This window comes from Vulpes lagopus, chromosome 11 (genome assembly GCF_018345385.1).
Source record: "Vulpes lagopus strain Blue_001 chromosome 11, ASM1834538v1, whole genome shotgun sequence".
NCBI classification, from domain to species: Eukaryota; Metazoa; Chordata; class Mammalia; order Carnivora; family Canidae; genus Vulpes; species Vulpes lagopus.
In genome coordinates, this window is record NC_054834.1 from 79,004,689 (window position 1) to 79,018,235 (window position 13,547).

At 53.1% G+C, this 13,547-nt stretch overlaps 1 protein-coding gene across 1 annotated transcript; it reads left to right on the plus strand.

Annotated features, from left to right (window-relative positions):
* The first annotated feature begins 781 nt into the window (after positions 1-781).
* Positions 782-13,526, plus strand: SLC15A3 (solute carrier family 15 member 3). Its single transcript, XM_041722456.1, is given in 9 exon segments — positions 782-935; positions 938-1,191; positions 4,828-5,117; positions 7,228-7,375; positions 8,824-8,934; positions 9,648-9,816; positions 11,226-11,384; positions 12,755-12,910; positions 13,372-13,526. Coding segments are annotated over 9 exon segments (1,596 nt in total).
* The last annotated feature ends 21 nt before the right edge of the window (positions 13,527-13,547 follow it).

Here is a 13,547-nt window from a genome sequence, read left to right on the forward strand (position 1 = left end):
CGGCCCCTGAAGGTCACTGGCAGCAGACCAGTACTCTCATCTGCAAAACTCAGCCCTCTGGGATGGCGTTCATCACATCCACCACACTGGTGATCTTGCCAAGAGAGAACGGAGCTGAGTCTGATGTGACATGCACTTCATCATCATGCCCTGATGATCCTGAGCTTCCTCCAAGAAGAGGCAAAGGCAGCTTAATCTTAGCATGAGGGAGAGGCTAGGAGACCCCAGTCTCTGCCCACGTCATCCAAAGCATCTGTTCTTGACTGAAGTGGTGACACAGAATCCAGGGTGGGGAGCTCTGTTTTCTCTTCACCATCCCATATTATACCTTACCCTACATGGGCTTGCCTCATCCATCACAGCTTGTGTTTCTCACCTGATATTAAATTTAAGAACCTAATTTTGAGGGACATCTACAGTTCTTCAGTAGGTGAATGGATGGATACATTGTGGTCCATCTGTTACGACAGTTATTCAAAAGAAATAACTCCCCAGCGTGCAGGCCAGGTGTCAGGGCAACTAACGGGAGAGCAACAGGAATGGGGGGGGGGGGGGCAGAGAAGAGGGCGGAGAAGGGTGGGCCGGGAGGTGGAGAGGAGGAGGAGGAGGGGTGGAGGACCGAAGGGTCAGGCGTGAGCGGCGGGGGAGGGGGGGGGCGGGGGGTGCAGGACAGAGCTGAGTGTTAGGGACAGGGAGAGGCTGGGTCGCCACTGAGGTCGGCGGGGGGACGCCGAGGGGGAGGTGGGGGCGGCGGGGCCGCAGGCGGGGCCGCGGGCCGAGGATGCCGCGCCCGGCGCCCGGGGGAGCGGAGGCCGCTGCTGGCGCGGAGGCCGCGGTGCTGCCGGGGGAGACGCTGGAGCGCGCCGCCTTCCTCGGCGTCTCGGCCAACCTGGCGCCCTACCTCGGCGGCGCCGGCTTCCGCTGGGACGGCCAGCAGCGTCCTACCTGCCGGCGCCCGCGGGCGGCTGCCTGGCCGATGCGCACCTGGGCCGCGCCCGCGCCCGCGCCCGCGCCCTCGCGCTCAGCCTGCGGCTGCACCTGGCGGCCTCCCGCCTGCTGCCCCTCTGCGGGGAGGTGCCCGCCGCCGCCGTCTCCCCGTCCTGCGCGCCCGCCGGCCCCTGCGGGCTGCTGCTGCTCGCCCTGGCCGCCAGCTCCATCCCGAGCAACCTCACCGCCTTCGGGGCTGACCAGGTAGGGGCACGCGAGGCGCAGGGAGCGCGGCCAGCGGGGATCTCCGCCCGAGGGCCACTCCCCTGCCTGCGCTCGGTGCCCTTACTGGAGAGAAGAGGGCGCCTTGACTCCAGCTACACGCCATGGCTGCAGCGTAATAACCGCGTCGGTTTTCTTGGCCTGGGCGCTGCTTTCCATGTGTTAGCTCCCCTCATCCTCCTAACTACCCCGGAGGTGGGTGGCATCATCATGTCCACTTTACAGATGCGAACGCCACGGTTTCAGGGTATGAATCGACCTGTCCGAGGTCAGGTCGAGAGCAGGTCAAGGAGAGGAAGGGCAACTAGACTTCAGGCCTCACCACAGCAAGCCCAAGCCCTGTCTTGAGTTGTAGGGATCTGGGGGCTAGGGAAGGAGCAAGCCTCTTGCAACCAGCATTGTGAGAGGTGGGGTCTCACAGACTTTCTCAGATCCCAGCTCTGCCACTCACTAGCCAGGAACACTTGGGCAAATATCTGAACTTCTGAGCCTTTCTCTGTATGCCTTTGGACAGCACGGGGCACATAGGACGAATTCAGTAAATATTTACCGAATGAATGAGTGAATGCCTAACAACAAGGCTATATTTTGATAGCTGCACTCAATGGGATATTAGACCATAACTTTAAGTAATAAGTAATATGATTAAAACAACCACATATGGTGTTGGTGAGCAAAAGCGAGGCGGAACTGCAGAGTATGATTAAAGTCATATGAACAGACTAGGAGTCAGCTAAAAGGGGAAACCGGAAAAAATTGTAACAATAGTGTGATCAGGCCCTGGACTCATTGTACTTCTCCCTTACTGCCTCTGTTTTTCAAAGGTTCTTTAATTGTACGTATTCACCATCATAGAGGGGACAGTTTATTTGCCAACACATAGCATAACACCCAGTGCTCATCCCACTGAGTGCCCCCCTCAGTGCCCGTCACCCAGTCACCCCCACCCCCCACCCACCTCCCTTTCCACCACCCCTTGTTCATTTCCCAGAGTTAGGTGTCTCTCATGTTCTGTCACCCTCACTGATATTTTCACTCATTTTCTTCCTTTCCTTTTTATTCTCTTTCACTATTTTTTTTATATTCCCCAAATGAATGAGACCATATAATGTTTGTCCCTCTCCGGTTGACTTATTTCACTCAGCATCATACCCTCCAGGTCCATCTACGTCGAAGCAAATGGTGGGTATTTGTCGTTTCTAATGGCTGAGGAATATTCCATTGTATACATAGACCACATCTTCTTGATCCATTCATCTTTCGATGGACACCGAGGCTCCTTCTACAGTTTGGCTATTGTGGACATTACTGCTAGAAACATCGGGGTGCAGGTGTCCCGGCGTTTCACTGCATCTGCATCTTTGGGGTAAATCCCCAGCAGTGCAATTGCTGGGTCGTAGGGCAGGTCTATTTTTAACTCTTTGAGGAACCTCCACACAGTTTTCCAGAGTGGCTGCACCGGTTCACATTCCCACCAACAGTGCAAGAGGGTTCTCCTCATAAAGGGGAAGTTTTAAAAAGAATCATTGCATCCTGCTGATGCCCACTGTTCAGCATCCTACACAGTTTCCAGTGTCCTTACCAAGGATCTACTCATCTAGCCTATTTGGATTCCTTTGGTGATGGGGGACTCAGTTCCCCTAGGGCTGCCTGTCCATTCCTAGGCTACTGTTGACCTTCCTTTAGACTAGGAGACCCCCAACATCTGCTACTAGGACTCTCCCTTCTACTACTATTTCTGCTGCTTCTTTCAAGATTTTATTTATTTATTCATGACAGACACAGAGAGAGGGGCAGAGACACAGGCAGAGGGAGAAGCAGGCTTGCAGGGAAACCCGATGTGGGACTCAATGTGGAACTCAATCTCAGGACCATGGGATCACGACCTGAGCCAAAGAGATGCTCAACCACTGAGCCACCCAGGTGCCCTGGAATCTCTCTTCTCCCTTCATTCCACTCTTTCATTGATATCCACTGTACCCCAGGTGCCCTGGGCTGCCCTAGGGGGTCTGAACCTGACCCACAAGACAGGTTGGAAACACTGAAACAGACAGGGGTGGATTTGAGTTCTTTAAAAATGTCTCTGGCTACAGTGGGGAGTGGGTGGGGGTAACAGGAGTGGGTACACCAAAGCAGTGAGGGGCTGCTGCAGAATTCAGGGGGGCAGTCAGATGGAGGGTATCTGGGCGGGAAGGGTTGTCATCATCTGGCAGACAGCCATACCCACGAGCTGTATTTTTAACACACTTGCTGATTTCAGAAAGGGCCGTCCATCATTCTTGACAAAGTGCTTGTTTTGGGAGAGCTCATTTATATCCTGAACGGGCTGCCTGGTCTTCCCCTCAGAGTTGCAACTGTCATATACATTTGTCCAGTTAATAAATGGAAGTGCCTGCACATAATGGGACTTACTCCATTTTCTGCTTGAAAGTCTACAGCAAAAATTCCCAATGCATGGACATGGTCCTCACCCTCTAATGCCTGGAGGACCCCTCAAAATCTCTAAGGGCATGCATCTGTATGGACTATAATTTTACCTTTGGAAAAGGAAAAAGAAATACTTACCTTATCCCCAATGCACTTATAGAAAGTAAAGCTTGACAAAGGAGAACAGTGGATTTTGAGATGCGGTGCTTTATTGAAAGGGTGATGGGCATAACAGGGCACAGAATCACCTTGAAAATTGACCTCTAGTCTTCACTGCTTTTTAGAAATGCAGACTCTTGGGCTCTCCCTGTCCCAGACCTGCTGGGTCAAAATCTGGGACCAGGGTCTGGGAGAGAGAGGTGGGATCAGCCAGTGCAGCTGATCCGAGCCAGCAGGGCGCCTGGGGCCTGACTGCTGCAGATTGATCCAAATCCTGGGTAAAGATTTTGAGTCTTTCTGTCCTTGCTGGAGGCCTGATTTTTTTCCCCAACCAGGCCAGAACCCACTCAGGGGGCTGTGTGTGAGGCCACCTCTGTTTTCCCTGATATGCCAACCTTGTTTGACTGGGCATATATTAGAGGAAGCAAGTGGAAGAGAAGGCTTGGGCCACACTAGAGAACTCTGCATCTCCAAATTGCAGAGGAAATTCTCCATTAGAGTTTTAACTGTTCTTTCAGCAATACACATATGTCCTACCTAATAACGTGAAACAGACCTGGTCATTATTGGCTTTCTTCTGATGCAGTCCATACAGATGCATGCCCTTAGAGATTTTGAGGGGTCCTCCAGGCATTAGAGGGTGTCCATGCATTGGGACATGTACTGCACCTCTTTGCATTGTATGTACTGTAGGTTGTTCAAAGACAAAGGAATAAATCAAATAGAAGTGAACAAAGTGGCATGAGAGACATCTGTTGTGTGCACCACTTGGTGAAAATGAGAAAATGTGTACCATGGGCATGCAAAAATAGCTGTGCCAAATTTTCCTGATCATGAACTCCCAAGGGAAAGGTTTCTTTATTCAATCAAAATCAGTATTTATTTACTGAGTGTCTGTTTAGTGATCAGGGACTAGGAAAATGCTGGAATGTCCACCCACTGACTCATGAAGTATCTCTGTGGGAAAAGGAAGGCAGGTACATCATGGCAGGGTGCCCCTGGGCCTCCCTTACTCTCACCCCTGCCCAGCAGGTGATGGATCTTGGCCGCCACGCCAGCCGCCGCTTCTTCAACTGGCTTTACTGGAGCATCAACGTGGGTGCCGTGCTGTCACTACTGGTAGTGGCCTTTATCCAACAGAACATTGACTTCCTGCTGGGCTATAGTATCACCGTGGGCTGCGTGGGCCTGGCCTTCTTCATCTTCCTCTTCGCCACCCCCATCTTCATCACTAAGCCCCCCACAGGCAGCCAAGTGTCCTTTATGCTGAAACTCGCTTTCCAAAACTGCTGTCCCCACCTGCGGCACTGACACTCTGTCAGGTAAGAAGGGCGCTCTTGGTGACGGGGGCCATGGAGCCTGGAGACGTGCTGTGCTTCTCCTGGGGAGGTGCAGTCCGCTTGGAAGAATGTTCTGGGTCAGCTCCCATGGTAGCCCTTTATGACAACCTGCTGTGCAAGGGCCAGAGCTGCCCCGCTGTGACCTTGGCTGGTGATGGAGCTCAAGGTGGTGGTGGTGGTGGTGGTCCTGCCCACGGACTAACTCAAGAGAGTATAAGGCTGGTTGTGCATGGTCTTGACAGTGATGATCGAGGTAGAGGGGGAGGTGTTCATCAGCAGCCACGGTGAAGATAATTCAGCAGTGATTGACAAAGGCAGTAGGACTGGCTGATGATGGAGACGATGGTACCAGGGAAGGCTGTTGGGATATAATATAAATAATTCAACACCACAAGGGTAGCAAGTGTAAGAAAATCTAAGAGGGCACCTGGGTGGCTCAGTCGGTTAAGTGTCTGCCTGCGGCTCAGGTCATGATCTCCGGGTCCTGGAATGGAGCCCCACACTGGGATCCCTGCTCAACAGGAAGCCTGCTTCTCCCTCTCCCTTTGCCCCTCCCCCTGCTTGTGCGCGTGTGCCCTCTCTCTCACGCACCCTCTCAAGTAAATAAATAAAATCTTAAAAGAAAAAAAAAAAAAGAATGTCTAAGGAGTCAGCCAAACTTGCTCCTCCTCCATTAGCTAGCATCCCAGGGAGGAAGGTTCAGAACAGTCCTTCACACACACACAGCTTCCTTTTGCCCCTGTCCTTCCTAAAGTTAATTGACCACTTTGCTAAGCAAACATGTCTCCAGACCTTGAGCCTGTTACAGATCCTATCAGTAGGATCTAGATGGAAAAAGGACAGGACATGTTTGTCTAAGCTGGTGCATTGTGGTGGGGTTTTGTTTTAATGATCCAGCTCAGCCCAACAAACCATCCTGGAACTCAGTTACCTAAGCAATCACATTTTATTACCTCTCCTGATGCTGTGGGTGACTGGGCTCAGTCAGGTAGTTGTTCCGCTTCTTGTGATGTCATGGGGGTGGGGGGCTACAGTCATCTGGGGGCCTGAAGGGATTAGAGCATCCAAGACGGCTCACTTATGTGGCTGGCAGTCCAACAAAGGCACCTGGGGTCCCCCTTCATGTGGCCACATGCCTGTAGCTGGAGCTCCTCACAGTAAGGTGTCTGGGTTGCAAGACCGAGCCATCACTTCTGCTTGTTCCATTGGTCAGCACAGCCACAAGGCCAGCCCAGATTCCAGGGCAGGGGAGCAGATGGCCTGTTAGTGGAGGAGTGGCATCCCACCCTAGGAGGGGAGATGCTGATAGTGGCCATCTTTGGGAATGACCACACTGGTGTTATCCCCTTCGGCATCTCAAAGGATGAGGCAAGACTCTTGAGCAAGAATGGATTAGAAATTAGAAATATGTCAAGACAAAGGGCAAAGGCGGGGGGAGGTCATAGCAGTGGTTGATCCATCCTGTTTCCTTAACATTTCCCCTGCACCCCTACCTCTCCACTGCCTCCATCCTCGTCAGGTAGGGAGAGGGCTATAATAATGCCTGTTCAGGAAGATGGACTTGGAGACAGGGAGTGAGGATGCATTGGGGTATACCAGATCTGGGCTGGCCTCTCTCCCTTTCTCTCTCTCTATCCCTGTCTCTCTCTGAGTCAGGCTTAGACTGGGACTTCCCTGCTTCCCGCAGCATACTGATGCTGTGAAGCCAAAAATTCCCGAAGACTCCGCTCACCACAGTCTCTGGTCTACTTTCCCCGGGGACCACAGCACATGGCTCTTGGCTGGGAGGGGTCTTGATCAGCCACCTGTAAAAGAAAGGAGGAGATAGTGAGGGAGTGTAATGGACAGTCAGTGGGAGGCTGGCTTTGGGGGACAGTCACTTCACTAACGACAAGGATGGCAAGGATGCTGGCTGAGGTGACGATGGTGATGATGGAGAAGGTGAAGCTTCTGGTGGAGGGAGGAAATGGGTCATTTCAGAGATGATGGCTGTGGTCACTGGTGATAGAGGAGCGAGACTAAATAGGGGATAATGGTGGTCATGGTGGTTGCGATGGCTGCTGTTTTATCTGCTGCCCCCATGGCCCCACAGAGACCCTCAAGGCGCCCAACTGCTGCCTGACCAGAGGTCTCCCCAGCCTGGCCCTTCCCCCCAAGAGGACATTGCCAATTTCCAGGTGCTGGTGAAGATCTTGCCCGTCATGGTGACCCTGGTGCCATACTGGATGGTGTACTTCCAGGTGAGCACCCTGCCCTTTTGCTCTGAGGACAGTGGTTCCCCAGTCCCCGGATGGGACTAGGCTCTCACCATAGAAGCCCAAAGCACGTGGAAATGGGAGCAGGGGCTCACAGAGTGACCTGGTGCTACCTGCGGCCTGACACAAAGCCATCCCAGTAATTAATAGCATGAGGAACCCTGGAGACAAATTTGAAGCCCAGGGACTCCAATGTGATCCCATCTGTCTGGACCTCATGTATAAAACAGGGAGATTAGGGGTTCTAATAGCTCTAGAGCATTCAGATCCTCTGATGTGGGAACTGAGGCCCAGAGTTACCCCGTACCCCACAGCCAGTTAGGGGCCACCTCAGGGCATTGAATTCTTTGTAGCAGTGATTCCCCCCTGGGTCTGTGTCTCAGAACCACCGGCAAGCTTTTAAAGCAGATTCTGTGTCCCACCCCAGAGTACTAAAGAGAATTGTTGGGGGAAGTCTCTAGGAAAATAAACTTCTCAGGGGATACTGGTACTCAGCCAGGTCTGAGAGCCACTGTTTCCCACCATTTCTTATGGGGAAGGTTAGTGCGATGTGTGTGTGTGTGTGTGTGTGTGTGTGTGTGTAGGGTGGCTGTGACCTGACTCCAACTTCTAACCCCCACATGACAAAGTCTTTGCCTTCCATACCCCTTCAAGAGGAAGCTTGTTTTGAGTTACACAAGATGGGGGTTATGCAAGGCCAGCCTGCTTCTTGGGGGTGGCATAGAGGAGACAGGACAGAGACACGGGGAGGGGGTCTGTCTGTGTCCATGGCTGATTCTCAGTCATACTGGTTGTCAGAATACTGATGTACTTACGTACCAGTTGGTCAATAGCTGTTGTCCTGAGCAGCCCGAGTGCCCTCCCCTGCCCCAGACCCTCATGTGGGATTGTTCTGGATCCCCTGCATTTTAGAATACTACAGGGGTGATATGTGATGTGAAACTGGGCCCCTTGGAGCTTGCCCCTGCAGCTGAGCCCAGAGCCATGCTGGTGAGTTGATGTCTACCCAGTGTCTGTGCCACGTCCGCCCGTGGGATGAAGCTTGGCCTCAGTGTCAAATGAGAGCTCCCCATGGGGACAGCCATGTCATTATCTTCCCCATGTCAACAAACATTTATCCACACTTCCTCTGTGTCAGGCCTTGGAGACACCAAATGTGAGTCATAACAGCTGTGCCTAGGCTCTGGGATAAGGCTGCACACACAGCTCACGGGCCTGGGAACAGAGCGAAGGAAGCTCCCTGACTGAGCCTGGCTCCTGAGGAGGAAGCAGGGTAGGCAGGTCACATCTCCCCGAGGCTGGGAGAGGGGACAGCTGCCCAGCTGCCCTGTGCTCCTTCTGAAGAACGCCCATCTCGGAGCTTGTGGTCTCACCTCTCCTTGCAGGTGAGGTGGCCAGCTCTGTTCCAGCCATGGCTCCATCTCTCTTGGCAGATGCAGTCTACGTATGTCCTGCAAGGTCTTCATCTCCGCATCCCAAACATTTTCCCAGACCTCCCTGCCAATAGCTCCATAGCTCTGGGAGCCCAGGGTAGCAGCTACAAGGTGAGACCGGGTATGCATTCAGCCCCCATGATGGGCCTTGCTGTGTGTGTCCTCTCAAAACAGAAAGAAATTAAGCTGTTTTCATGCCCAGGAGCAGGGGATCATCAGGAAACAGGAAAAGCACCTGGAGGATGAGGAAACTTGTGCCCCAGCCCAGGCATCCTGCTAAGATGTGGCAGCTTTGCTCCCACCCACTGCTGCTCTGAGGCAGGTCTCACCACCCTGTCTTCATCCCACAGACTCTCAGAGAGGTGCACCCACATCCCAGTTCTACCTTGAGTTCCCACACTCTCCGGGGCCCCTGGATCCCCAGATGTCTGCCTTTCACCAGGACTTTCCAAACCAGTTCCATGGTGTTTCAAAGACTCCTAACATCAAAGATCCTCAGAGCTGGCAGAGAAATTACATTTGCCACTATAGCTTCATTCCTTGCCTGGGGCAGACATCACTAATCAATCCTGACCATGTTTTCATGCTGAGCCTGAGAATGTTCGCAGCAGCCATTACCAACTGATAGAAGCCAGAGGAAACTATTTGCCACCTCTGATTTAATCCCATCCCCAATTTAACCCAGCTGAGGAGTGTGCATTCCAGAGAGGGGAGAGGGCTGACCCTGGGTCACCCAAGGACGGTCTGGAGGCCAGCGCTCCCAACTCCAGCCCATAGCTCCTTCTGCTCTGCTAGCCTGTCTTGCTTGGCCCCCTCTTGTTCAGATCCCGGAAGCCTGGCTCCTCCTGGCCAATGTCGTGGTGGTGCTGATCCTGGTGCCCATGAAGGGCCACTTGCTCGACCCTTTACTGCTGCAGCACAAGCTGCTTCCCTCAGCCCTGCAGAAGATGGCACTGGGCATGTTCTTTGCTTTTGCCTCTGTCCTTGTGGCAGGTGTGTGGGCCCAAGTGGAGGGAGGCAGGGAGGGAGGCTGGTCTTTGTCTGCAGTTGGGGGAGGTTGGCTCCACTTTGGCAGGTGTTGGAGCCGTGGGTCTGGGCCATATCCACCCTCCTGCTGTGGGTGCCAGTCTTGGCTTCCCAGAGGGTGTGAGCTGAAGGGGATCTTCCTCCTCTGGTCCCGGCCTCTCCTCATCTTGACAGATGAGGGAGCTCAGGACAAGAGAGGGAGAAAGATTTTCCCCAGTGGGATGTAAGCTCCCTGAAGACTGGTTTGGTTTTTTTTTTCTTTTTCATTCACTGCTATGAAACTATTCATGGACACCCAGTAAATGGGTTAAATGAATTTTTCAGACACTCAGCCACTTAAAGAAAAAGAATTTATCGTTTTACTCTCTTCCTTCTCGTTCAAAAGGATTTGAAGCCATTTATTACAAAGAGGCTCTGGTAAAGAAGCCTTTCATGCCACTACACAAACCTCTGTCCCTTTCACTCCTGAAGTTACTTAGCATCTTTGTGCTCTGTCTTTACAATGGCCATAGTCATTCATGCAGCCCCAGTGCAGGACCTGGGTTCTGCCCTCGTGGAATGTGGTCTAGCAGGAGTGTTGTGAGGATTCAAAAAAGGCAAAGCTGTGAGACATCCAGCACTGTGCCTGGATCACAAGGAGGGAGCAGGGAAATCAAAGCTCAAAACCCAGTATTGTGTTGCAAGGAACGAAAACCAAACCAGGTTCTTTTTCAGCTCCGGGCTTTAATGTACGTTGTCCTATTTCATCCTCACAACAACTCTGGGATTTTTATTCTCGCTTCTTGCATAAGAGCACTGGTTCTTAGAGAGGTTAAGTGATTTGCCCAAGGTCACCACTAACCAGTGGCAGGGCCAGGATTGGAACCTAAGTGACCTTGTGCCACATGCAGTGTTCATGCCACTATGGCACAGCTGTCTTCTAACAATGACCTCCTAAAACTTGGAGGTCAGGTTAGAAACCCTCCTTGATGCTGCAGGAGAGAAGTCACGTGATATGAAGGAAATGGGGCACAAATAGGTGGAAATCCAGCCCCAAATACTCATCAGCTTGTGTGACTCTGGGCTGATTACTTACTCTAAATTTTTCTTCATTTGCAAGAATGCATATTAAATGCCCAGCACATAACAGGCTCTCAATTAATACCAGTTAGTTGTTCCTATTCTTGAGTGCCAAAGCCTCATTCTGAGCTTCCTAGCAGCCGAGGCAAAAATCAAGGAGTTTGCCTCCACCCTGTCCCCAGGCCAGAGTTCTCCTTTCCTGCTGTTCGGTCAGTCATCAGTGGCCTAGGGAATACCCACCACGTGCCAAGCTTTGCTGTGGGCTAAGCTGTGGACCGGGGGCCTGGCTATTTTAGTGCACCTCTTTCCCCCACCAGGAGGCCTGGAGATGGAGCATCTACAGTACATCCATCGCAACCAGACAGTGTCCCAGCAGATCGGGAAGGATGTGTACTACGCGGCATCACTGTCCATCTGGTGGCAGATCCCTCAGTACCTGCTCATTGGGATCAGTGAGATTTTTGCCAGTATCCCAGGTACCCCGGACCCCTCTCCTGTTGTTGCACCAGTGATAGGCTCTGCCTGGAGCTGCCTCCAAGTCAAAAAGTCTCATGGGCACAGCTTCTGGAGTTTGCAGGAGTAGAGGAAGGCCAGGTTTTCCGAGTGCGGCTGCATTCACCCAGTGGATACTTACTAGCTCCCGGTTTGTGCCAGGCACTGTGATAGGCCCTGGAGATTTGGAAGGATTAAGACGCTCCCTGGCAACCTCCCACAGAGTCCCTGGCACCATGTGCCTCATTCCCCATGTCTGTGCATTGCTGTTCCCAATGCCTCAGATTCAAAGTAAACTTACTTTACTTAAAATAAACAAAGTATTTCCCCTTCACTGCTGAGCCTAAATGCCAGCTCCTTCATAAAGCCCTCTCCAAGCCCCCTGGTCACAGGGAGTCCTTCTAGCTCCTTTTATTCATATCACAGCACACGGCTCACTGTGTTGTAATAGTGCAGTATGTTTGTCGCCCCCGCCGGACTGCGAGCCAGAGCTGTGGAGTGCAGGTGGGCTCTTCACTCAGCCAGGTAGCAGAAGCTACTCAGCCACAGGCCCAGGGCTGGGCTCTAGGGGGACTTGCTCAGAATTGTGGAGACCATCACACAGACAGTAAACTCAGTGGAGGGCTGGAGAAGTGACTTGACAGTGTAGGGAAAGCCCCTGGGACGAGGTGGGGAGGAGGCTGGTAGGCAGGGAAGGTGGAACTCCGCAGGTAGGAAGGATGTCACAGGCGGAAGTGAAGAGCTAAGGCTTGTGGGGAGTGTGTGCAAGGCTGGGGAGGTATAGGGCCAAGCCTGGATGTTGAAGTCATTCCTGAGGGCAATAGCTGCCACCGCCCCCCAGCCCTCCACCCCAGGGGGATTTTGGCAGGGAAAGGATCCCATCAGAGATCTTTTAGACAGACCCATCTGGCTGTGTGAGCAGGAAGAAGGGAGGCAGGGGGGTTTACAGGTACTTGCAGATGCTGGGCAGTAAGTGATCAGGACTGTGCTTTGGCCCAGGGCAGTGGGAACAGAGAGGAGGGCAGACAGTGAGATTTCTGAGGTTTAATCAAAAGGATTTGGTGAGGATGTTGAAGGTGGGCAGAGAGGGTAGGGGAGAGGGAGGTGCTGTCCCTGAAATGGGAGACCCAGGAGGAGACAAAACAATGCAGGGGCATCCAGGTGGAGGTGTCCAGCCAGGGGAACAGATGAGCAGGGCAGAGGCAAGGGGTCACTGGTACGCAGGTGTCATCCTAGCCATGGGTGGGCAGCCATACAGGGGAGGCCAGGATGGAGGCTTGGTGAGTATGGCCAGAGGCCCTGAGCCTCATCTCTGCTCCTCCATCAGCCGCTTGGGTTTTCCCCCTCTCTGCAGGCCTGGAGTTTGCTTACTCAGAGGCTCCGTGCTCCATGCAGAGTACCATCATGGGCATCTTCTTCTGCCTGTCGGGAGTGGGCTCACTACTGGGCTCCAGCCTCGTGGCACTACTGTCACTGCCCCGGGGATGGCTGTACTGCCCCAAGGACTTTGGTGAATGTGGTGCCCTCCCTGGGATTGGGACATGGGTGGTGGGGGGCTTGGAAAGTGGGTGGCAACTACCAAGTGCTTTGATGCCAGGCAGAGTAAAACACAGGCTGGACTCAGGAGAGCCAGGTTCTAGCCCAAACTTGGCCAGTTGTCCAGTGTGGCCTCCCTGCCTTGGGCCTCAGTTTCCGTAACTGTCAAAAAGGAATCCGTGAACTTAGCAGACCTCCAAGGCTCCTTCCCACTTCTGGAAGTCAGTCATTCTGGCCTAGGAGTCACCTTTCTCTGTGGTATTTGTATTTTAAACCCCTGAAAGAACAGCCAACAAGGAATTGCAGACACCACAGGAAACACTGTGGACCACCAGGTGTGAGAGGGCTGCCTGCCCACCCACTGCCCACACCCTTTCAGCTGCCAGTCCCAGGGGAGCCATGCCCGACCTGAATGCCAACCCCTCCTTTCCCCAGGGAATATCAACAATTGCCGGATGGACCTTTACTTCTTTCTGCTGGCCAGTATTCAGGCCGCCACAGCCCTCCTGTTTATCTGGATTGCTGGTCGCTATGAGAGGGTAGCTCAGAGCCCGGCCTCCCAAAGCTGTCCCAGCAGGGATAGGGGCTGAACACCGCCACCCCCGACTCCC